We start from the raw sequence: 25,005 nt of genomic DNA, 5'->3' as shown, positions 1-25,005 counted from the left end.
GGCTCTTGAATACTTAAAGGCAAAGAAAAATCTATTAAGGTCTTGTTGTGCAGCTAAAACGTTTCATTTATTAGAGCACAGCTGGCTGTGTCAAGCAGCTCTCCGTCTCGGAGACTCAGGGAAGCATCCCAGGCTCTGAAGCAAAATTAAAGCTCAGACCCAGGAAAATAAGCCCTGGAAGCTTTAGCAGCTACAAGCCCATCAGGTGCCCGACCACATCCAGCAGCCACACTTCGGACCACAAGGATCTCTGTGCCAGGCTCCATGCCCAGCCCAGCGAGCAGGAGGCTGCCTGGAGAGCCGTGCCAGCTGAGCGTGGAGAAGGGGAAATGCCTGTCTCTGTGCCAACAGCACATTGGGAGGGACCAGGCTCCTGCCACGGCCTCACACAGGGGCTGTGGGCAGCCCAAGCCCAAATCCCAAAAAGCTGTCTGTAAGGTAAAGGCAATGGAACAAAGCAAAGTGTTTCTTCTATTCCTCCCTTTTGTCCTGAGCATAGCATTAAATAATTCTAAGCACTGAAGAAATGGAATCTTAAATGGAATTTCCCTTCTCCGTTTAAAGGTCTCTGGTATCTGCCTTCCACTTTTCAGCTCTTCTTAGACACCAGTGAAATCACCTGGTTCCCAAAACATGTTACGAGCAGTTTTGGGTGCCCTGTTTACATTAAAACACCACAAACAAGGTACTAGGTACCGGCTGTGCTCCAGCAGACGTGAGAGCATCCGCATTCCTCCGGAGTTACAATGCTTCCTCCAAAGATTGGATTTATATCCACATCCAAGCTAAATAAATCATGTACCACGGTCCCTAAAACAGCTCGCTTATCATGCCCAGTGCGAATAATGAAATGTCATAACATTTGTCTAAGACACGTGGTTTATTTTGCTTTCAATAAATAAGGTCTAGCAGGAAAAAAAAAATAAATGGAGGTAATGCTTCCTCTCGGGGTTGTTCTGCATCTGCCACTGGAAATGGACCTTGTATTGGCAGGGGCTGGAGGGGAGGAGGGTACCTGGGACTTCCCCGGGGCAGAACCCCGCTCTGTAAGGCACCACCTCCTGCCCAGCAGATCCGGGCTCAGGGCAGCTCTCCAGGTGATGCTGCAAAACTAAAGCCAAGCAAAGCCCTGGCACGGGCAGCCCAGGAGCAGCCCCTGCGCTCAGAGCAGCCGGCACTGGTGGTCACACTTCAGCACAGCCCCAGAGTTACCTGCAGGGATACATCTGGAGCCCAGGTCCCATTTTTTGTGCTGTGCAAACGTGCCTCTGGCTGCATCTTTGGAAGCAGGGACCCACTGCCAGCAGCAGCCAAGGGGAAAGATGGCAGTGCCAGGGGGTTTTAGACAGTCTTCAAAGCCAGAGTGGGGGCAGCACCAGAAACATCCATGCTTCCCCATTGGAAAACAACCCACCATGAGGTGTGCCCACAGAGGCTTTGCCCACCTGTCTTATAACCTCATGAAGCCACGGCGAGAGCCTGCCCAGCCCAGAGGGGTCCTGACCTGTCCCCTGCACCCACGCAGCGATCTTCTCAGCCTCTACACACGCTGCCACAGGAACATTGGAAAGGGTGAATTCCTCAGTTATCATTATTTTTGGCACAAAAACCTCTCGGAGCACCTGCTGTGCAGGGCTCCCACGCCAGTCCAGTGCCGTGGCACGGGGAAGAGCGGAGCCATCAGCACAGCCAAGGGCAGCTGCAAACACGGGCTCGCTGCTGCGGCAGCCAGAGCCCCCAGCACACCCCGAGCAGTAACCGCCGCTGCCCAAACCCCCCCTGCCCTCCTGCCATGCCCAGGAGCTCCATCTGCTCCCCCTACCTGCACCCACCATCCTCAGCATGGGGAGGATTCGGGGCAAATCAGCCGTTACTCTTTCAATTGCAAGACCACAGGCAGGTTGCAAGGACATCCGCTGCATTTAGACTGATGGATGAAATGGCAAAATCACAGGAAAACACCTGTAATGCCATCATTTATCAAGGGCAAAAATTAGAATAAAACTGACAGGAAGTTCTAGCAATAGCCACCAAGTTTTCATTTCTGCTCTGAAACCCATCTTCCTGAGCCGTAAACCCCACTGGGAGCCACGAGCTGTATGGGAGCTCTGAAGCCCTGGCTCGGGGGGGGTGAGGTCTATGCCCAGGTCTCTTGCTGCAGCATCCTCCCCTTCGCAGGGCAGCAAAGAAGTCCCGAGTGGCAACAGCAGCTTAAAGCACATGGGAACGACTCTGCTTGATCCCAGACCCGCAGTCGGTAACGGGCAAGGAGCGGCCGGAGGGGCTCAGCGCTGCCCAAGCCACCCGCTGCTTTCCAGGGCACTGTTTGTGCCAGTGGCTGCAGCCCGCGGTCAGGGCCCCCGGAGAGCGGCACACCGGCTCCAGGCATCCACGCTGGGTGTCTGTGCCAAAGAAAATCCAACACATTTCCCTGCCAAAGCCCAGGAGGGGACAGCAAAGTGACTCGGGCCAGCGTGCCACCAAACAGCGATCGTTCTGACAGCCTGATCTTCCACGGAATAGAAAGTCTTTTCATGTTTAACAAAGACTTCACGGGTTGAGGGATCACTCTGGCTTTACAGATCGTGGCCACGGCTTCTATCCACGCTTTATCTGAGCAGTGTTTTCCAACTGCACTCTGCCACGTGCCCTGCTATGGATGAAACACTCGCCTGGAGGAGAGGGAGATGGGAAACTCTTTTCATGTTACTATATTTGCCAGTCTCTTCAGCACTGTTTTTTAGCAGCTGTCAGCACACTAAGCTGGGATATTAGGTGCTCACAAGCTTGTCATCTTTTCTTCTGGCTTAAAGTAACCCCACTGTCACTTTAGGGCTCACAGCACCTGCGGGGACCCCCTGAGCTATGCCAGCCATACCACCAGCACCACAGGAGCACCACCAGGACATCAACCTTAGCTCCAAGATGTCTATTTAGGGGGGAAAACAGTCAGTAGTCACACTGGAGCCTGGTCTGCCCCAGTATTTAGCTTTTAGACAGCCACTGCCAGGCAGAGGAGGACGACAATAGGTCAGAACAGAACAGGGAAGAGCAGCTGAAGCCTTTCACGTGCAAAGCTCCCAGTGCTAGAAATAGGCATCTGCATTCTGCACTGGGTTATTAAGAGACTAACCCCCCCCCCTTCCAGCACTTGAAAGGATTTTATTTGCAGGCATTGGGAGCCTCCTGGACATGCCACAGCCAAGCAGTATCGATCAACACTGCAAAAATCCCTCTGCACATCTTTGCCATGACATCATCCGAAGAGCAGCGTCTTTTCTTATTTATGAGCAGTAACAGGCACTGCTCTCTGCAGCTCAGCTTCGGCTGCCTCGCACAAACACTCCATGAAGCCTTTTACTGGGACAAAGCCCAACTTAGCCTAGTTCCTTTCAAAGGCGGGCTGGGCTTCTGAGCACCAGTCTTTAAACCACGTTCTCTCTGCTGCACTGGAGCGTATCACGAGAGCGCACTGCAAAACCTCCCAGCAGGAACAGGGAAAACACATCAGCCATTCCTTGTGGGGAAGCAAAGAGCTTCCCAGATGCTACTGGCACTGCTGGGCCAACCCCCCGGATGGCCAGGTCAGAGAACCCCAGCACCCCCCACCCACGCACCCCACTTGTGTCAGTGCACCAGGGCCAATTTTCCCCTCATCCAAAGGATAAACCCTTTGTTCTCCTTCCTCTCAAATCTGTTGTATGTTATCAAAAAACGCCAGTCTGGAGGATGAAAGTGCAGTCCTGAGACCATTGGTAAGACCTTCTCTTTAACTGGAACAGGTTTGCTGCACATGGCGCAGGCTACAGGGAAACACGCTCCGCTTCTGCTCTGCCAGCCTCTTCCATCGAGCCCAGGACAGTCGGTATGGTCCTTCTGCTGCGGTGTGGCACGTGCTCATGAAGGACCAGAACCAAAAGTGCATTAATGGTCCGTCCTTACAGCACAACTGGGGCTCCTCTGCGCTGCAGCAGCTCTGGGCTGCAGAAAGAGAGGAGCCCAGGGCATGGACATCACTGCAGCCACCGCAGGCAGCCTCTGCTGTCCCCTCAAGGTTGACACGCCGAGTGGTATCGACTGTTGTATGTACACACCCGCTGAACACTCTTCCCACTTCGACTGATGGAGCTGGAAACCCACGTTTGACTTGGCCTTGCTGTCCCCCAGTGCCACCTTGTGCCAGTGGCCAGCCAGCTCCTGCCGAATGGCTGCCCCCAGCTGCCTCGCAAGGATTTGTCTGTTGTTACAACTGCAGCTCTGGTTGAGCTCTGCATAATTTTGGCAATAGATGCTGCACGAAGCTAAACAGTACAGGGAACCCAGACAGCAAAATTAGCCATTTCTGAAAATATAGCAATGAAGTAGCAGGGCTGGCAGGTAACTGGTGACTTGGCTATGCCTGGTAGCGCCAGGACAACTAATAGCCAAAGGCAAGTTTGGACCCTGGTTCTAATCAGCAGCACACTGACTAGTTAAATCTGATTACCAGGCTGCCCAACTGGTAATGTCACAAGCAACAAATCAAGAGAAGACTCTTGCTTGATAAGGAAGAGCCAAGCGAGGCTGTTCTGAAATGAAAGTCCAAAGGAATTTAGAGTGCTGGTGTGAGAGAAGAGAGCTGAGATTAAGAGGAGACAGAAACACAAGCTGAAAAGGGCCGCGCTGAAGCTGTCCTCCTGTGCCTTCAGTGGAGGAGGCACATCCCACAAATTCCTCGGAGCTGCTTTTCTCAGGGCAGCATGGCACCGTTGCGAAGAGCCCGGCTCGGTGGGGGCTGCAGGGACCCCACTGCAGCACCCTGGCCACACTGCTCAGCCTCGGCGACACCACCGACCCCTTGGCACCACATCCCCGAGGCGGGCAGGGTGCAGCCAGGGCAGCCCCGCAGCACGGATGGGCCCTGGCCGGGGCTGCAGGTGCCCGTGACAGCGTGCGAAGCCATCGCAGAGTGGTGGCTGCTGCGCTGGGACATCCCAGCTGCACCAGCACCTAACGTGCTACTACCTAATGCACTATTTCCCCTTTAATCTGACACCAGACAGTCATTTGTTCAACATTTTAAATGTAGCTTTGCCCACAGCCATGAGAATGTGATTAAGAGGGAATCAGGAAATAGCCAGCAGTTACTTACAGGCTCCATTAGCGCCCCACGAGCTGCATAACAAAGGCAGTTGTAGATGTTTTGTGTGATACCCAGCACTTGTATGGTTAACTACAGCATTAAAAGTGGGAACTCTTCAGTACCTGGGGTGTCTTATCACAATACCATCTCCTCAGGTCACCCACCCTCCCGCTACATCCTGCGGAAGGGCAGCCCTGTCTCCCTCAGCCGTCGGGGACCAACAGCCCAGACCACAGCTGGTGCAAGTGTCCAAAGCAAAAAGCAGCTCATAACTCAAAAGTTAAAGACAAAAAGAAGAATTGTCAGTCATAGACCACAGGATGAAATGCAGCTCTACATGGTTTGTGCCACAGCTGAGCTCCCCTCCCTGCTCTACACTGACGAGCTCCACCACCAATACAGAGAAGGATTTCCACCAGGACAGTCCAGCTTCTGCTTTGTGTGCCCCCAAACCGACCCCTCCTGCTCATGCCCACAGAAGGGGCAGCACCTGCCTGCCCTGAGCACTTGCCCTCCGGCCTGGCGCTGCATCCACAGCCCACCGCATCCTGCTGGGGAGAAGGTCTCAAGCTCCAGTCCCAGCATTTACCACAGACACAAGAACACAAAAAGATTGGGTGGTCGTGTATCCATAGGGGCATGAATTTGATATTCATAGACTTTCTCTCTCTTTTAAAGGGCAAAACACTTTGAATTCAAACCAACTAAAGAGAAGACTTGAATGATAAATGAATGTTTTTCTGTACTCGGTGAAATTTAATTTTAATTGATATTAAACATGACAGAGCTCCTACTCAAGCCTTGATTTGCCAGCCACCTATTCCAGCTGCCTCGGAAACGGTAACGCAGTTACATCCCCATGCCCTGAACCCTCTGTGCTCATTAGCACTGGAGGAATGCGGAGCAAGGACCAGCATCCACGCAAGACACCCCGTGCCAGCAGCAGGACACAGGGCACTGGTCACCAGCCCAGCCCTGTGGGGCCAGGTTCTCCACCCCAGGGCTCTGACAGTGATAACCCAGCAGGTCTGGGCTCCTCTTCCACACTAACAGAGAGGAAAAGGGCAAGGGGCTGTTTGTGATCAAGGAGAGATCTGGCTTGTGCTCCCTGGGAGAGGGGAGGGACCAGGAACAAAGAGAGGGAACTCGAGGCAGATGGAGAAGACTGGTCCCACTCACCTGGAAGCACACACAATTCCCTCAAGCGTTTGAGTTGGCCAGTACAAGCGTGCGTTCGTACCCGGGGCTTTGGCTCCTGCTGTGCGTTTCGATCCAACTCATTTCCTTCCGTAGTTCCACTCTGCACGTGGAACTGGAGGTGCTGCACGGTGCAAACCTCACGTGGCACAAAGGCACTGCCCATGCTCCATCCTGGTGCTCCTTCAAGCCAGCAGAGGAAGGCAAGGAGAGGAGGGGGTGTTTGCAGACCCATTGGCCGTGTTTGCAGATTTGTACCCAAAAGAGCAGCTCACCCCCAGCACTGCCGCGCGGCACACGAGTCCTGCTGCCACCGGAGGAGACCCAGCCTCCGGCTCCCGACTTACAGCACCGTGCTGGGAACATGCAGGAGAAACCCAAGACAGGATCACACCTCAGCAGTACCGCTCACGGGCTCCCGTTCTTGGGGAGAAGTAACACTGGGGAACGGATCCTTAAAGCCGAGCTTTAACCTGCAGCGGAGAGTCAGGAAAAGCTAAAAGATGCTCATGGGCAGGAGACACGAAAGGAAGCTTTGTTTTTCTTTTTAAAAAGAGATGAAAGGAGAGCTGTGCTCCAAGCACTGAAGGCCTAGCTGATCCCTCACCCTCGCTCCCATCAGGATTAAAAGCCCCTGAGGTCAGGACTTACACCCCGAGTCGTTCCTCCGGCTTTAACCCCAGACTTCCCTTCCAGCATCCCTCTGTCCCTGGCTCTCCTCTCCCCCACAGCACACTGCGTGCGCTCAGGACTTGACAGCAAAAGCTCCCACTTTCTTCTCCTCCTTTACTATTCCTTCACTGCAATTCTGGCCTATTTATTTTCATCAGAGCTTTGATTTCTGTGGGCTTTATTTCTGCTTTGGTCTTTTCTGCTCAAGAGAAATATATTTTACTCGCTGGGACGGAGCAGCAGGTTATTCATCTGACCTCTAGAAAGCTTCTAAGTTCACAGCACCAGTCGTGGCCCACAGCCAGCCCAGGTTCTGATAATCTGTTCACAAAAAGAAACACTCCCCTTGAGACCCCACGTAAGGCTAGTCGGGGGAAACGGTAACTATTTGGTTCTGCAGAAGTTGTCACACGTTTTCCTAACAAATGTTCTCAAAATGAAGGATCTGAAGGTCCGTGCAGCCGGGCTTCATCTCCTGCAGGTGCCCATGGACACCAGCTCTAACACCCAGCTGGGGGGTGAAGGCAGCAGCATCCGCTCCGAGCACCCGGGGCGAAGCACGTGTTTCACGGCAGCTGCTCTGGGAAGGTCCATCCGGCACGGAACGAGCAGTGACTGGAGCAGCACCGCGCAGGCACGTCCCCCATGCCCACCGCCAGCCCAGCCCCGCTCCTGCCGGGTTGCCTTGCCTGCCCAGCTCTGTGTGATCCTCTCCATTTTCCTGGGAGGGAAAAAAAGCCTTCAAAGCCTGGACACACGGGGAGCACGGGAAAACATTCCAAGCTGAACAGAAGCAGTGGAGCCCCCTCCGTGTCCTCAGCGGTGCCTGACAGCATGGGCAGGTTTCAGGACGAGGATGGAGCTGCACGCCCAAGCCCTGCTGCCTGGGTCAGCTCCACAGCCAAGTGGTGACCCCAGCAGCAGCAGAGCTGCACCTGCTCCTCCTCCTCCTCCTGCCAGTGCTGCTGCACAAAGCTTCAAGAGGAGCTTTCACAGAACGGGAAAGAAAGCGTGGCAACACCAAAGCACTGAGCAAAAGAGGCTTCTTGGTGCAGCAGCCATCAGCAATATCGTATTTAGAGGGAAGGAGCCATCCTCTGGCAATGGGCACACCCCGGGCTCCGCAGCAGGGTGGGGAGCTGGGTTTTAACACACCCAAATGTGCTCCATGGATGAAGGAACGCTCCATCTGCCCAGTCTTTTGCAGGAGCCTGAATCCCCTTCCTCCGCACGCGGAGCTGGGCAGGCATACGGGCAAGGGCTGGCTGAGGGCGGCTGTGCTCAGGGGACAAGAGGACCAGCTGAAGCTTAGGACCTGCCTGAAGCCTGGGCAGGGTGGTGCAAGAAAACCTCTGCAAGGAGAAGCCCCCGATTTGGAAGGAGGAATGCATTTGCTATATGAAAACCGGACTTTACATTGAAAGACAGGACGACGTTATTGCTGTGCAGCTGGAGCGTGAGTTGGCACTAGCAAAGGGCACTGCCAAGAAATTAAAGGCTACATGAGCCCCTTGCACGATCAGGTTGGGAGAGGATCTCTGCAAGTCAAGCCATGGCCAGCAAATTCATTCAATGCATCTCAGCTATAGCCATCCCCAGGGGAGCATTAATATTTGCTAAAACTGCTATCATTTTATCATCTATGCTTAGCAATTAAACTTCTGGTTGTTATTAGTTACCAACAAACTAATATTACTGTTAGCCCGCTGTAGCCTCTGCACGCCATGGTGCCCCATTCACAGTCTTCAAGTACCCAAAAATAGATTTATTTATAGCATCTCCAGTGCAACAGAACACTCCTCCCCTCTCTCATTGCTACTCGAGACGGTCACTAACTGCACGTTAACCACTACGTGGGCTCACATTTTCCTACTCCCACGCCTGGGACACCGAAGCCACGTGCCAGGGTGCGGGCAGCCAGGAGCAGCCCAGCCCCAGCCTAAAGGCAGCAAGTGACTCACATCGTCAGAAATCCCATCCAGGAGGTGGGGCAGGACTCAGTGAGGCCACACTGTGCCCCACGACCGTGCCACTGTCCCCCCGCACAGCCCAGGGCTCGGGGCCACCAGCTGAGCCCCCCTGGATCCCAGGGAGGTGACCAAACCGCTCCTGCCCCAGTGGGAAGCCTCCCACCCGGGATGGGTCGATGAAACAGCAGAGCCAACCCCTCGTGTCGCACGGCTCCATCTGCCAGCGACGGCACCGCCGGCAGCAGCTGCACCACCTAAATTCGGCGCTGGTCCGCGGCCAAGCGAGCGCTGCTCTTCCATCAGACGGCAGTCGCCCACGCACGCCGCCCCCGCAGCGCGTTCCTTTGGCCCGGAGTAAGGGGAAAACAGCTGATTTTGCAAAAACACCCTTGACAATCTGTCTTGAGGTGCTCGGCTGTCACAGCAATGGTGCTGCAAAGCTTTGTCAGAGAGGGATTTGGCCAAGACAGAGCCGGTCCGGCCTGAAAGCTGCTGCTCAGCCGGGCCCTCGCCAGCACAAATCCTCGGGAAAAAATGGACACGCTGGAGAGACCTGCGACACCTCCGCCAAAGGAAAGGGCACGATCCCATTTTTGCACCGTATCACATCAGCTCAAAGGGCTGGGACAAAACCGTCGCAGCACTGGAAGCTGCAGGCACCACGCCACGTGGCTTTGACAAAGGTGGCACTGCACGGGCACGGATGGGTTCGCAAGGCAGCACCTTTTGCAGTTTGAATACCTTCCCCCCATGCCAGCCAAGCACCCAGCTCTGGAGTGGCCTCTTCCGTGCTCAGCAGTCGCACAGGCACCACTGGGGCACCGATCCCCCCTGCTTGGGGAGCCATCCCTCCCTCCCTCTGCATCCCTCCTCACCCTTGCTGTGTTGTACCAGCACAGAAGGGGTGCAGATGGGCTGCCCGCACAAAGGAGGGGACGGGCACGTACCCACAGCCCCCTTTGCGGTGGGTGCTGCCCGTGGGCCATTGTCCAGGCTCATTCCGGTGCTCCCACCACCCCCTCTCCTGCAAAGCCACACGGGTGTCACCACCGGCCTTCGCCGGAGGCAGTTTCATCTCAACAGCAAAACCCAAAGCACTCCCTGGCAAATCAACTGGTTTGACAGAGGTGTGGGTGGGTGGGTTGTTGGTTTTGGTGGTTTTTTTCACAAAGACATTAGTTTTAAACAAATCTTCAGTTCACAAAAACCAAGAGAGCACTGAAGAGATTGATGAGGATTATTGGAATACAGCACAAGACAAATAAATCTTCATTAACACGCGAAACGTCACCGTGCCCAGTGTTCACGGAGGAGGGACCCCAACCGACATCGATCCGTGGGTCGGTCTGTTGGATTTCCTCGAGCTTCTCAGTATGAAAAAGCTGGAATCCAAGGAATCCACACTGACACCGTGAGCTGCCTCCTGGGCTGCCAGAGGGACCCCACGGCTTGCCAGCCGTCCCAGGACAACATGGCTTCTCTGGGTGGAATTTATAGACACGACTCCTGTCTCCCCTGAGCCACTTCATTCACAGATTCATAAACACAATTTCTCTCGTAAGCGACTATCTCTCAGGCTTTTGAGGAGTTTTTCCCCAATTTAGGCATCGTTTCTGCCACACTGCCGCCCTACAAGAGCAGAAAATCCCACCCACGCAGCTGGGCTGGGGGCTGTGCACCCACCCCTGTGCCACCCTCGCCCTGGCTCAAGGGCCACTAGCCACCCACAAACATGCTCCCTCCCCAGAAGTGACACTGCTGGGGCTGTCCCCAACAAAGCCCCTTTAAGGGACACTTCAGGGCAGCCACGGGAGGCTTGACATTAATTTTAGCCTGGAGCACTGCCAGGGGTGCAGGGCAGCTGCTGCGGGCTGCGGGGGGGCCGGCACCTCCGCACCCTGCCCTCCCCCGGTCCTCCCCCAGCACAGCCCCAGGTCCCAGATCCGCAGCCATCCAGAGCCAAGCTGGCAGCAGAGCAGCCATGGCAGAGGAACGGACTGAGCTGGAGGAGAGGATCATCATCAAAGACCAGCACATCAAGGAGATCGACCTGGTGAACAGAGACCCAAAGCGCATAAACGAGGACGTCGTAAAGGTAGGACCCTCCTGGCACCGTGTTTCAGAAGCGTCACTGCCTCCTTCGTCCAACTGCTCCGTTGGTGCTGTCGTTCTGCTTTTGCCTTGACCTCGTTGGGGCTGTGAGCCCCTGGCACACGTGCCTCCAGCAGTGGCATTACCCTGGGCTGCGGGAGATCCGAGTGCCAACCGCGCTGCCGGGGTGTCCAGACTCCGGCTGGGTGCGCGCGGCTCCGGATAACGCAATATTTCCCATTCCTTGAATGCGCTCGCCAACTTCACGGGCTGTAGCTTGGAAATTTATGGAGACGGTCTCCTTTGCAGCGTACGCGGGGAGCCAAAAATAAACCAGGGTCAGCCCGTATCACTGATTCAAAGGCAGTCTTGGAAAAAGACTGCTAATCTTCAAGACCTGACAATCTGAGCACCGGAGCATTTAGATACGCGTTGTCCTGTTGGGAAGGAGGTTGTTCCTCCTCCGGCAGCCTCCCCGAGCCCCCAGCCAACCGAACGGGGAACACTCCCCAGAATGCTGACCGCTGAGCCGTGGTTGCTCTCAGCTTTGTTAGCATTACGCCAAAGATAATTTTGGCCCAAAGGGGAACAGGAGGAGATGGGAGGGTTTTGTTAAAACCGCGTTTGAGAGATCAAAGCAGATGACCCGGCGGAGGGACCACGCGTGCCGAGCCTGCTCACAAAGGCTTTGTAACGGGCCGTGACCTTGATGGCAGCGGTGAGATGCAAGCCTGCCTTCGGGCACCGAAACGCTATTGCGGCTAAAACCCTGGCACGGCCAGACTAAAGCCCCCCAGACGAGCTGTGACAGTGACGGCCGTAGATGGGCACCTTCCGGCACAGCGAGAGTGCCCGTGACAGCTGCCAGGCACATCGGTATCTTGAACACGTTCCCAGCGGCGCGTCTCGCATCTGCACCGCACCAGCACGTCCCAACAGCCTTGGCCCAGGAAGGCACTGGGCTGCAGGCGGCACAACCCCCCTGCCATCCGGCAAGGATTGGCACAGCCTTCAGTCTGCTCACCCGCAGAGCCAGGCAGCACAACCACCTGCTCCCCACCTGGGGGTGTCACCAGCTGACAGAGGGGACAATGCCAGCACCTCCCAGGCCACCCGTAGCCCCTCACACCAGCCCCATTCCCCCACCCTTTCCCTGCCTCTTCCCACTCAGGGATCCCCAAAGCCTCTAGGAGGATTTCCAAGCTCCCCCTCTCACATGGCCACACTGCCATCTGTCAGCTTTGGAAGCGTTCAGAGCATTTGCTCAAGCAACCCAGTGCCCCTCCAGCCCTGCCAGTGGCACAGCCAGTGAGGCTGGGGAGGGCAGAGAGCACAGCCCACCCTGTCGTGAACAGGAAAAGCCAAAGCCCCCCCGCCACTGGGTGCAACACACTTGGAAACACCCGGGGCACTCAAACACATGATGCCCTGAGAGCACAGCGGGTAGAGGGGCATCCCACGGGGCAGCAGAGCAGTTTGCAGGCTGAAAGGTCCACATGGATGTACGTAAACCCAGCCTGGGCATTGCAGCACAGTGGCCAGAATTTGAGACCACGTTACAGTCAGAGCAGTGGTGCCAGCCACGGGGGCTTTGCACAGCTTTAAATCCTCCCCCCAGCAGAAGAATAGAGCAACTGAGCAGTACCTGCACTTGCTGGACCTGGAGCACTCCAGGGCTGTGCCCAGGTCAGGATTTGGCTCCTGCCTCCACCGTTGCTCCAGACCAGCTTCTGGTGTGATCAGCAGAAGCAGGGCAGAGACTGCTGTCTTGTAGCCTGCTGCTCCCTTCATTAATTGGTGCCCTGATTAGCTCAGCGCGCTCCAGCAGCTGCACCGGCACCTGCTGCTGGGTTCCCAGCACACCTGGGCTCTCCCAGTGCTGCAGGACCAGCTCACCTGTCTGCCCGTTCCTAACCCCAGTCGGCATTTGTCCCGGTGCCTCCTGCCCACTCCAGGAAATTAAATGGATTATTTTATGATCAAAGTGCTTCCCAAACCAGAACAAATACTGCAATTTAACATGAAAGTACGGACACATTAGCTGCCCAAGGAAAGGCCATGCTGGACTCCCGTATTCCCTAGAAACGGGTCACACCACAGTGAGACCCTGTGAGTAGTTCAGAGGCTGAAATGAGAATATTTGTCCTTCCGAGACACTCCCAGCGCCCGCGCACAGCAGCACCATCCTGCAAGGGCACGGCCGAGCCCGTCGCTCCCGCTCTCCGGACAGCGCAGGCAGACGGGACGGAGCACCTCGCCTCCGTGCACCTAAATAAACAAATCGTAAATCAAGGGGCTGGTGGGCTGTTGTTAGCACAAACAGCCTTCTTGCCCAGCAGGCAGCCCATGAATGCTAAAAAAGGGCAGGAACGAGCTCTGGCCTCCTCCGGAATAAACAGTCCCACGCGCAGCTCCTGTTCCAACGGCTCGTCCCTGGCCCCAGCACCTGGAAACACCATCTACAGCTCAGGGTTTGGGATCAGGGTTTGGGATCAGGGAATGTGTCCCGGGGCGGCCAAGCCCACGCTTCTGTGCCGCAGGTTGAGCCCGCGTGTGGCATCTCCCCCTCGGACCTCGGCAAGGCGGGGGTCTCCTGCTGCACCAGGGTTTGTCCTTGCCCGGGGGGTGCCGGGGACCCGTGTCCCCTCGCGCAGCCCTGGCGTCCCCAGCCCCCTCCATTCGGGCTCGGCTCTCACGCTGCAGCGGATCCTCGTCCTCGCCCTGAGCCCCTGCCAGCCCCCCACCCCTTACCTCCCCCTTCTCTCCCCCCAGGTGGATTTTGAGGATGTGATAGCTGAGCCTGTGGGAACGTACAGCTTTGACGGCGTCTGGAAAACCAGCTACACCACCTTCACCGTCAGCAAGTACTGGTGCTACCGGCTGCTCTCTGCCATCCTGGGCATCCCCCTGGCCGTCGTCTGGGGCTTCCTCTTTGCCCTCATCTCCTTCTGCCACATCTGGGCAGTGGTGCCCTGCATCAAGAGCTACCTGATAGAGATCCAGTGCGTCAGCCGGATCTACTCCCTCTGCATCCACACCTTCTGCGACCCGCTCTTCGAGGCGCTCTCCAAGATCTGCGGCAACATCAGAGTCGCTCTCCGGAAGGAGGTCTAGGTCCCTCCAGCCACCCCGACCAGCCCTGGCACAACCACCCACCCTGTGCAGGTTTCCCCAGCTCCTGCGGCGTGCCCTGCCCTCGGGCACATGGACACCGTGCCCAGGGACCTGTGCGGTGTGGCGGGGCCCCGCGGCAGAGCTGGCTGTGGGATGCTCCCCGCAGAGGGAGGCGCTTTGGGCTGCTCCTTACTCCATCCCAAAGCCAGCAGCTTTAGGAGGAGAGAAGCCCCTCAGGGCTCGGTGAGCAGCCCAGGGAGAGTCCGCTGCTCTCCGGGACCCCCGGCACCGTGCCCTGCTCCTGCAGGAGGGACCGACCGCAGCATCTCCTGGACCACAGCCCGGGGCCACCACCTGCAGGTGCAGTGAGGAGTGAGGGTGCAGAGATGCTGCTGGACAACAGACCAAACCCTGCCTGCTTCTCCCTCCCTTGGCCCTAGCATGACGCCAAGGGAAATACTCGCATACAAATTCTTATTTCGTGCGAAATAGTTGTTGTTGTGGAAGCTTCTGTATTAAATCACCGCGCAAAAGTTTTGTGGACAGAATAGCGAAAACGAACTTTCTTCTTCACCTGTGTTTGCATTGCAGCAAAGTTTTGAAATCCAGACCAACCAGGCTGCCTCCTGAGAGCACGTGCTGGTCCGGGGCCGCCAGCAACTGCAAAACCACTTGCCACATCGTGACGGGGCACGGTCACAGTGCGTGGCCAGGAACCACCCGGCTGCCCTGCGCCTCACCCACGGGCAGCACCACGGGGGGCAACAACACAAAGGGCTCCGGGCAACCTCGCTGGAGAAACGGCAAGCTTGGCTTTAAGCAAAGCTCTGCCTTGTTCTCAGGGAGAATATTTACCACTCACTTGGCGCTGGGCAAGCTCTAGCCTACAGCACCGGGCTTACCCGACATGGCAAGGGGAGTCCCCCTGCCCGCTCCCAGTGCTCCAGGGAAACCCAGGGATGAGGGAAGGAATCCGATCAGGAGCTATTTCCTCCCCTGTATCATCAATTAATTTTAGCCCACCTCCCGTGAAGCCACACTTTAACTCTGAGGCACTTAAATGCTTTATTGGCTCCGGCCGTAAGTGTTGTGCTGAACCAGCGCCCAGGAGGTCCCACTGGTCAGAGGTTACTCTCCACTGCACTGGTGTGCTTTCTTCCCCTGGCTCCCAACAAAGGCTTGGAGCCAAAGTCTCTCGTAGCACCATGCCAAGGACAAGAGCAAGCCAGATTTTCTACTGGTCCTCTTCCAACGCCTTGGGATTGTGAACTTTCATTGTCCCATGGCCACGCAGCACGTGTGCTCTAGCAACACCGGGCCTCGAGGTGGACCGAGCGATACGCAAAAAAAAAAAAAGTATTTAGGTATTTGTAGGGGGAAAAAAAAAGTCTCCAAAAACATTTCATCATTTTTTAAAGCTTTTTGTGGGAATAAAAATAATTAAAAAAAAACAAACCTGGGATTATATTCTTTTTAATGGCATTTCGTTCTAAATTGTTCACAGCCTGAACCCAAAACCCCCCAGAGTTCTGGTCTCCCCAAGCAGTGATCTATGGGTTCCCCACATGTGGAGCACACACAGCTCGGTCATCACCACCTCTGTTTTGCTTTCGAGCCTTTGGCACCGCATTCGATACCCTTCCACCGCAACAAACCCGGGGCTCCTCTCCCAGTCCCCGTTCTGCCGCAGCCCGGGGATGGCGCAGGGAGCTCGGCCGGGGGCTGCGGCGCCGCTCGGCTGGAGACCGCAGCGTCTGTAATTAATCTGTAATTAATTACAGCCAGTAATGAACGTCCTGCCTCTCCTACAGCCCCCACCTCGCGCTGCGTGTCCATCCCAGTAAAATCTACCACCACTCTGCGTCTCCTTCCTGGCAGACGGAGGATGCCCCAGGCCCCCCCCCCAAGTTCATGATCAAATGGGACCCCCACCTCGTTTTGTGCAGGAGCCAATTACTCGCAAGGAGAAAGAAGGTGAATGTGGGAGGAAAATGCTCTCTGTTTTCCAAAGGATTTAAATCAGTCTGGTAAAATATGCTGAGGCTGAATCTGCTGGGATGCATTCAGCAAACGTGCTGAGCGCTCACTTGAAGGTACCAGAAAAAAAAAACAAGGGAATGCCGGGACATGAGAGGTGAAAATGTACCTGTTGATGATGGTGAAAAAATAAAAGTACACACTTAAATGCATTTTTCATATCCATTCCCAACATATTACCATTGGCTGCATGCAGGTCCTGCTCCTGCACATCCCCCCGGCTGCAGACCCGGAGGCAGCAGGAGCAAAGGCCGGAGCGCCCGTCCGCAGTCGCCGGATCCCACGGCCACGGAATTCGGGGGAAAGCTCCCGCCACCTTCAGCCAGAGCTGCACTTCAGCACAGCCCCCCCGGCTGCGGCACAGTCCCCCAGACCCCCCGGCTGTGGGGCAGAGCTGCACAGACCCCCAGCGCCTGCCGCAGCACCCCGCAACCAAAGCATCGTCACGCTGAGGATACTTGGGTCTTGTGTTTCAAGAGTTGTTTCCCATCAATTTCCTTCATTTTTATAAATCTAGTGCTCCTTCCGCACTTCCCCTCCCGCTTTCCATGAAGACACAGTCAGAAAACTTTATTTACAGGTATTTCTTAACAATAAAAACTCCATGCCATCAGCATGACCTTGTGCGTTACAGAGCAAGAAAACTGCATTGGTGTAAAAGACTAAATGCTATCTGTGCTAAACCCAGAGCAAAAGCTTGGCCTTGGGGGACTCAATGGGAGTTTTTCCGTTAAACCCCACGGAGTCCAGCTGCGATCCCACACATCTGCCTTCGGAGCAGCTTGTGAGCAGGCTCAGCAAACGTGTTATTGCACAGATCCCCGACCCTGCAGTCAGGCCCGCTCCCGTCCCCCGCTGACCCACGTGCACAGCCTCACACAGCACACGGAGCCGAGCTGGGGAGGGATGCCCGGGCATCAGCATTGTCCCCCCGGGAGGCTTGTCTCCAGCCCTGTCCTCGCTCTGTGCCAGCAGTGTCACCGGTGGGTCTGGGCTGGGGGGAGCAGGGCTGGCATCGAGCAGGGATGGGGCCGCTCTGCCCCACAGCGCTTCAAGCGAAGCAAACAGACCCACGTTGAGAGCAGTGCCCGTGGCTCTGCCCCAGCCAGGTGTCGCCATCCCGCGGGATTCCTGCTGCGGGCGGAGGTGGGGCCGGGTGCCCCATGCCCGCATGCCCGGGGTGGCACCTGTCACCCAGCGCGGCACCCAACGGGGCCGTAGCACACCTGCCCCAGCAGCCCCAGATTGTCTGGGGCATCTACAAGCTGCCAACGTCAGTGGCCTGGGGGCTCAGAAGCGGGTCCCCAACATCCCATCCCGGGCGGCACTGGCACTTGGCCCACAGAATTCCCCCCCCGGATGCCCACCTCAGTTAAATAACGACCGCTGCACATGCTTGCACGCGCACAGACATATATACACCGATTTACACAGAGCCCCCTCGCCAGCCCGAGTCCCAGCCTTTCCCAGGGAAGCGCTGGAGGCAGGCGGCACGGCGGCACAGCTGGGTCCCGGCCGGCGATGCCCTCACGTCATGGACGGATGCGTGAAGCTCCTCTGGCTCGTGCTCTTGCAGCTGAGGACGAAGGAGGAGGAGTTGCTCTTCTTGCCCACGCTCAGGTCGCACGCCGGCCGCGACTTCAGGTAGCGCGTGGAGCAGCAGAGGAAGCGCCGCATCAGGTCGTGGAAGAGGTGCCCCGTGTACAGCATGTAGATCCAGGGGTTGCAGCAGCTGTTGAGGCTGGCCAGGAGCATGGCGATGATGAAGGGAGAGGCTGCAAGGCAGAAAGCATGGCAGTGTCATGGCACGGCGAGAACCACCGTGCTGGGGAGGCGGGCACGGGGCACACGCCAAGAGCCCCGAGCTCTGCCAGCACCACGCCACCTCCTCCCACGCCAGGGACAGGCTGCACTGCCCACAGGGACATCTCAGTTGGCACATCAGCAAAGAAGAGCTGGAGAATACAAAGGGGGGAAGCGAGTCTGGGTTTAAGCAACTTGGGGTTAGGGTTTTTCCCCCAGAAGAGCTGCATTTCCCCCACTCAGCTCCTGCACTGCTGCCTGCCCGGCGTAACCCTCGAAATGCCTCACCAAGAGGCAGAGCTGCCCCCAGCATCGGCTGCACGATTTGCCTTTGTCGTGCCCAAAGCGGGGAGGAGGCAGCGCAGCCCCTTGGAGTTGCCATGGCAAAGAGCACGACCGGGAACAAAAAGAGCCGAGTGGCTCAGTTTCCCCACCAGTGGCCAATGCGGGGTGGACCAGTGCTTCCATCCGCTCGGGCTGTAGGGATGCCACAGCCCCTGCGGGCAGCACCTCCATGAAGCAGCTGCAGGTGGGGACGGAGCTTTTACTCTGCTGCCCTGTTCTCAGCCCAGCTCCTCGGCTCCCGGGGGACGCGCGGCAGCGGCAGGATGCGTACGTGGGCTGGGCTGTTTCTGGTCCCTTTCTGCCTCCGCAAAAATCCGCTCGCGGTTTTTAAACTAGACGAGAAGTGTGGATAACGAATACCAGTTTCCAAATTCACCTTTAGCCAACTCATGCATAATTCCTGCTCTACTGATGTCTGGTCCAACCACTTTTAATTTCAAGCATACGCTAAAAGAAATCCTCGGGGAATGGCTTACAAATCCTAGGCACAAGACCTGAAATACATCACAGCATTTCTACCCACTTAAAAAAATCCAGCCACGGCTGACTCAGCTCTTCTCTCTCTGCGGGAGATAAATTGAATTTCATGGAGCTTACTGCAGGGCAGGTCTTAAGTGTGGATCTGTCCCCTCCCTGGCCAGAGATCCCTGAGAGGTGCTGCCAAGAGCAAGCTCTGCCCCTCACCGACGCTCCCCCTGCCCAGGCTCTGAACGTGCCCCCACACCGCAGAGGGCTGGGGACGCTGCACTCCCAGAGGGATGGGCAGAGCCGGAGCTGTGCCCGGGGAAGGGCTCTGGGACCCACTGCAAACGCTGCGACAGCGAAACGAAACGAGGACCGCTCGCCAGTTCCTGCACGGACAGATGCCATCGCTCACAGCCCACGTTCAGGGCATCAGCTCCCAAGATGAAGGGACCGATACAACAGCTGCGCTGCTTCGCAGCCTCACCGTTACCTTCACAGATGCTTTGAGACAACTTTACTCAAAGCTCAAAATGCCACATGTAGCGTACATTATCTGTGAAGTGTGTGCAGCAGAAACCTCATTCTACCCGACGGTGTGCAAAGGATCCCTCATGCTTAAGCCAACATCTGGATCACGACCTGTAGCTCCCACCCGCGCTGACGGCACCGTGGGAGCCCAGTCCCGTCCTGCCGCTCCACCGGGCACTGCTCAGGGCAGGGGTGCAGCTTCTGCACTTCACTTGTCTTATTTTATTTGAGTTGGTTTTATGAAGTGAGGAAGACCGTGTAGAAAGCTACTAAAGTGGATGAGTAATAGTAGGGTGAGATCTCTCCAATTATCACTTCACCAGCTAGGAAAGGAGGGCTGCTTCATTTTGTTTGCTTTACAGCCTTGTATTTTACCCCTGACAAACGCCAAACCGCCGCAGACTGCGAAGGTGAAAGCACGGCCCATGGCACGGGAGGGAGCAGTTATGGAAGTTTCACCCGCGGCAGACCCAGCGCTGTGCGTCCCTCTGCTAACGCCGAGGTCTGCGTCTCACCCCGCTCCGGGATGCAATGCACGGGCAGGAAACTGCAGGGTGCCTGCTCAGCATTAATAAGGATTCAATTAGGTTTAAACAGGCTGTCTCTTGCCAGGGACACTCTTTATGACATCCTACGTGGAGAAAACTAAACATTTTCTAAGTAAGCGCCCCTCCACCCCACAGCCTTTGGGATCCGCTCGTCGCCTCGCAGGGTGCAGCCCATCAGCGTTGCAGCCGTGCCGGGGCCCCGGTGCTGCTGGGCTGCACAGTGAGCACCCTGCCTGCCTGCGCCGCTTCCTCCTCTGACCGTCTGCCCATGCAGACTGCAAAGCCTGCGAGATGAGAAACAGCCCAATTCCCTTTCCATTGCGGGTACACCCCTGCCAGGCACCCCATGATGCTGCCTGGCCCAGGCAGCCCAAGCCTCGGTGCAAAGAGAAGAGGTTGGGGATGCAGGACAACACTGCCCGGAACACAGTAGGCAAAGCCCATCCCTTCTGCAGAGACTCTGACCCTGCCACCCCTCTCATGCCTCTGGGCAGCCAGCGAGGAGGAGAGGGGGCCCGGGAGGAAGGGCTGGGCTCTCCCAGCATTTGCTATCCACAGTAACCCACCCAAGGCTTTTCCTCCCTGTGCCATGAAAGCCTCTAGCAAACGCTCTGGCAAAACTCCCACCCTTCACTGCAGACACGGGCCCCTGAGCAAGAAAAACGTGCAGGAAAGGGGAGTTTGCTGCAACTCGGCACGGCTGGAGCGTTCCTCATCACAGAAAAGCAAAGCGAAGCAGAAAAGGCGAGGTGTTGCAGGGCCAACGGCACCGGGTGGGCAGGGGAGATGCTCTCTGCACAGCCGGGAGGCTGCGATCACCGAACACCCCGCCATCCCCCCGCGCCTTGCCCCAGGAACCAGCAGAGCGGCAGAGGTTCGTTTGCTGACGAGTCAGGTGGGAGCCCTCGAGATTGCAGGTCTGAAATACAGCAAAAGGCAGAGACGCTGCTTCCTCCCAGGGCAGCATCTGAAAACCAGAAGTTTCAACCAGCCTGAATCAGGTGGAAAACCAAGAGCCGGCTGCGTGGAGCCCCGAGGGAGGTTTAAAAAGCTGTGCTTCCCTTCTCCACCTGAAATAAAGGGAGAATCGAGAAGCAATAAGGCACGTTAGGAGAGCTGGAGCCAGGCTGTCAGCTCCCATCTATGGGAGGACGGATGTGCGCGGGCGGCAGGAGACAGCAGGTTTTCCCAGCGCACGGAACAGCTGGAACAGGGTAAAAGCAGCGCGCACGGTGTAAGCGAGCCGTGCCCTCCGCTGCGGAGCCCCTGCCAGGGCAGCCGGGACTGTGTGGCAGCTCCTCGTCGGTCTTTGACATCCCCAGACTCGGCATTTCTGTTGAGTTGGGTCAGTCTGTCCAAGGAAGACCTGTCCCTGGAAGCAGTTTTTTGCCCCTTCTCCCACCTCGCAAACTTGTGCAGAGTTTTTCTTTTAAGCTTTCCGGGCCAGTTCTCGCTGGGGGTGCAGAGGGGCCATCGGCCACCTCCGCCGGGGACAGCACAGACACGAGCGTGTGAAACCAAGGAGGTTTCACATATTCTACTCTGTCTGCAACCTTAGTGTTGACAGGAGCAGCCAGTGCCAAGTATAGAAAACGGTAGATCAGCAACACCACATCCTTTAGGAAAAACCTTTGCTCATAAATCAGTGGCTTTCTGCAAGAACCGTGCTCCAGGCAGAGAGAAAATAACAGCAGCACAGTCCTGGGGTGGAGGAGAGGGGAAAGAGGGCAAAGGAGTAGAAAGCAAAGTCAGCAAGGGCAAAGCGACACAGCAAAAGAAGTCGGGCACTAACGCTGCGCAGTTTTCTCCTGCAGTCGCTCCAGCCCTGGGCTGAGCTCCCACGCAGCCCTCAGCACATCCCGGCACCCGGGACGGGCAACCAGACCACCGGAGACCCCAGCGCAGCCCCGGGAGGGCTGAGCTTACGCACCCGGGGACAGTGCAAGGAGTCGTCACCCCCACAGCCCGAGCCCCGAGCTGCGGTGGCCCTGAGTTTGCCAGGGGCTGAGCCAGCCCTCATCGGCACCTGGGAAGCTCAGGTGCAGCCACCACTGCCTGTCGGGTGGTTTTTCCGTGTTCAGGACTTTTTCTTGTCTCCCTCCCAGCCCCACGAGACCCAGCTCGGAGCAGAGTTTCTGGCTGTCGCTCGTGGCCCGCGAGTCTGCTGTCGGTGTCCCTGCGCTGCAGAGCTAAGTAGTCCATGCAAACGTAGGGCTACGGGAGGGGAGAGGACATACCTTCCTGCGGAGCGTTCGTGTCCCACACAGACCACATCTGCACAAAGAAAAAGGGAGTCCAGCACACTATGAAAGCTAACACTATGATGAAGGTCATTTTGACTGTCCGGATCTTGGCTTTGGAGATGAGCCTGGTGCTGCTGACCCTGGCAAATGCTGTCCCACTGCGGGAGCCGGAGCTCAGACCCACGTTGGGCCCGTGGGCTGTCTTAAGCTTCACGTTCTGCCAGATTTTGAAGCTGATTAAGCCATAGCAGATGCTTAGGATCAACACGGGGATGATGTAGACCATGAGGGTTATCCAGGTGACATAGGCTTTAGGTCCCCAGGGCTGGATGAAATCTGCCCAGCAGTCGTAAACCCCATTCCCCACATCCCTCAGAGAAAATATGTGGATCTGTGGGATGCTGACCAGCAGGCACAGCAGCCAGGTGAGGAGGACAGAGACCCGGTCCGCTCTCCTGTGCAGAGACCTTAGCGGCTGACAGATGGCCAAGCAGCGGTCCAGGGACATCAGCAAGAGCATGTAGGTGGAAGCAAACATCCCCACTACCTGCAAGTACTTGATCAACCGGCAAAGGAAATCCGGCCCGTAAAACCTGAAGGTGATGTCCCAGATGAGCTGGGGCAGCACCTGGAAGATGGCCACGACCAGGTCAGCGATGCTCAAGTGCTTCATGAAGAAGTACATGCGGGAGTGCTTCTGCCGGGTGGTGTGGATGGCCAGCAGCACGCACAGGTTGCCGGTCAGGGCCAGGAACAGGATGAGGCAGAGGACGGTCACCTCCACCTTGGCCATGTCCTCGTTCCTCTTCAGGGGGTCGGCGGTGCTGTTCCTCCCGGAGGTCCGGTTCTCCAGGCGGAGGCTGCCGTTCCCCAGCGAGCTGTTGATCGTCCATAGGCTGCTCCCCGCGAAGTACAACTTCTCCATGGCCAGCTCGGTCCCGCATAGAGCCTGCTGGCAGAGGGGGTGCGTGGAAGGTCCCCCACGAACGCGTCCCCGGGCGAGGCGGCCGTGGCCCCGCTGCGGCTCCGCTCCCCCGGCGCTGCCCTCCCCGGGCTCTGCTGCTCCGTCCCCGTCGCCCTCCGCGGAGCTGCCCGCCCGTCCCCGGGCCCGCAGGGCTCTCCGGCGGCTCCACCCTGTCCCCTCCCAGGGCACCCGACGTTTCCGCAGGCTCCTGCCCCCCGACAAAACCGAAGCGCGGGAGGAGGATGAGGGGAAAGGGCCGGCGGAGACGCGCTGTGCCCGTCCCAGCCCTCCCAGCTCCGCCGGGGCCCCCCCAGCGCGGCCGTACCCCGCACCCACACCCCGCTTCTGCAGCCGCCCCCCGCGCCCTGCCAGCCCGGGGAGCTCACCCACCCACCGACCCACCTACCCACCCACCGGCCCGGTGCCCGCCGCCCCGCTCCCACCCGCGGCGGTGCCCGGGGCAGCGCCGGGGCCCCGCTCCTACCTCCGGCCCGGCCCGCGGCAGCCCCCGCCGCCCCGCGCCCCGGCGGGCAGCGTTCCGGCGGGGCGGGGCGGGGGCCGGATCCTGCCCGCCCGGGCGGGGAGGGGGGCCCGGGGCCGGATCCTGCCCGCCGGCGGCTGCCTGCGCTCGGAGCGGCCGCCGCGAGAGGGAGCGGCAGACCGGAGCGTGCCGCCGGGTCCCACCGTGACGGGCGGGGGCTGCGAAGCCCCGGTGGCCGCAGCGGCGCCCTTAGCCCGGAGCCCCCCCGGCCACCGCGCCCCGCCGGGCTCACCTCCTCCCCAGCCCGGCCCCGGCGCTGGCTGCGCCTCCCGGTGCACCGGGGCGAGCGGAGCGCACCGGGGCAGGTGCGGCGCGACGAGGCGAGCTGCGGTTCCGCCGATGAACCGGCGCGGTGCGGCGGCGCGGCCCTGGAGCGCGGCCCCGGGCTCGGCAGCGGCGGGAGGAATCACAGAAACATGGAACGGTTCGGGCTGGAAGGGACCTCAAAGATCACCCAGTTCCACCCCCTGCCATGGGCAGGGACACCCCCCACTACACCAGGTTGCCCAAGTCTCATCCAACCTGGCCTTGAACACTTCCAGGGATGGGGCAGCCACAACTTCTCTGGGCAACCTGTGCCAGTGCCTCACCACCCACTGAGAGAAAAATTTCTTCCTTAGATCTAATCGAAATCTACCCTTTTTGTAGGGTAATACTCTTTTTATTACTCTTGTAATTTTATAACTCTTGTAACACTCTTTTTGTCTGAGGGATGCCATAAAAGAGAATGTCGGAGGACGGTGAGAATCGCCTTTCTGAGCTCAGGGATCTGCTCACGGAGGGGTGGGTGCCCGCTGGCCCTGGGGGCTTTGGGTGCCTCAGAGGAGATGGATTTCAGCTGCTGGAGCTACTGGTCCCAGGTGCTCTCAGCAAAGCTCCCACCGTCTCTACCAGCACAACCTCCCTCAACTAGAAGTCTCACACTCGCCTTACTGGGCATGTTTAAACAACCATCACCAAAGACTTTTTTTCTTTTATTATTTCAGATTATTTTAAAACCATTTCTATAAAATAAAAAAAAAAAATGTGGTTATGTTTGATGTTTGCCATCAGTGCCACTAGCTCAGCAGCACCTTTCACTGCGTTCCCCGGGATAAGGGAAGGAGGGACCCAAGGGCGCAGGTGGGAGCGCTCAGAAGAGCATCTGATCACCTCAGTGGCAGCACCCACCGAGTCACTCCCAGGCCTTCCACCCAAAAAGGTGGCTTCAGCAGGAACCTGCCTGGCCCGGCCACTGCCCTTAGCTCCAAGCAAAAGCCAACACGGTGGAGCTCGTTCCCCTGTGCTGCCTTGCCCCGAAAGCCACGTCTCAAACTCGGCTTCGCCTAGCCTTGGGCCCTGAATAAACATCTCTGCAGTTATTTT

General features: G+C 57.5%; 2 protein-coding genes across 2 annotated transcripts; one reads left to right on the top strand and one right to left on the bottom strand.

The window, feature by feature from the left end:
• The first annotated feature begins 10,942 nt into the window (after window positions 1-10,942).
• On the top strand, window positions 10,943-14,166 carry CAV3 (caveolin 3). The gene is made up of 2 exons (XM_086619102.1): window positions 10,943-11,056; window positions 13,825-14,166. Exons 1-2 carry the CDS (start codon window positions 10,943-10,945, stop codon window positions 14,164-14,166), a joined length of 456 nt encoding a protein of 151 aa, XP_086475228.1.
• A 3,564-nt stretch (window positions 14,167-17,730) lies between these two features.
• On the bottom strand, window positions 17,731-23,060 carry OXTR (oxytocin receptor). Its single transcript, XM_009983542.2, has 2 exons — window positions 22,130-23,060; window positions 17,731-17,978 (listed from the first exon to the last, which is right to left on the bottom strand). The coding sequence occupies exons 1-2, from the start codon at window positions 23,058-23,060 to the stop codon at window positions 17,731-17,733; spliced, it is 1,179 nt and encodes a 392-aa protein (XP_009981844.2).
• Window positions 23,061-25,005: the final 1,945 nt, after the last annotated feature.

Source organism: Tauraco erythrolophus, chromosome 12 (genome assembly GCF_009769465.1).
Source record: "Tauraco erythrolophus isolate bTauEry1 chromosome 12, bTauEry1.pri, whole genome shotgun sequence".
Classification (NCBI taxonomy): Eukaryota; Metazoa; Chordata; class Aves; order Musophagiformes; family Musophagidae; genus Tauraco; species Tauraco erythrolophus.
Note: the sequence above shows the minus strand (reverse complement) of the source record. Positions and strands in the feature narration are given on the sequence as shown.

Bases quoted from the DNA above. Each gene is read 5' to 3' on its own strand.
- CAV3 (XM_086619102.1), top strand. From the start codon at position 10,943: ATGGCAGAGGAACGGACTGAGCTGGAGGAGAGGATCATCATCAAAGAC. The intron at 11,057-13,824 runs GTAGGACCCTCC...CTCTCCCCCCAG, and splicing joins TAAACGAGGACGTCGTAAAG to GTGGATTTTGAGGATGTGAT.
- OXTR (XM_009983542.2), bottom strand. From the start codon at position 23,060: ATGGAGAAGTTGTACTTCGCGGGGAGCAGCCTATGGACGATCAACAGC. The intron at 17,979-22,129 runs GTATGTCCTCTC...TCTGCCTTGCAG, and splicing joins CACGAACGCTCCGCAGGAAG to CCTCTCCCTTCATCATCGCC.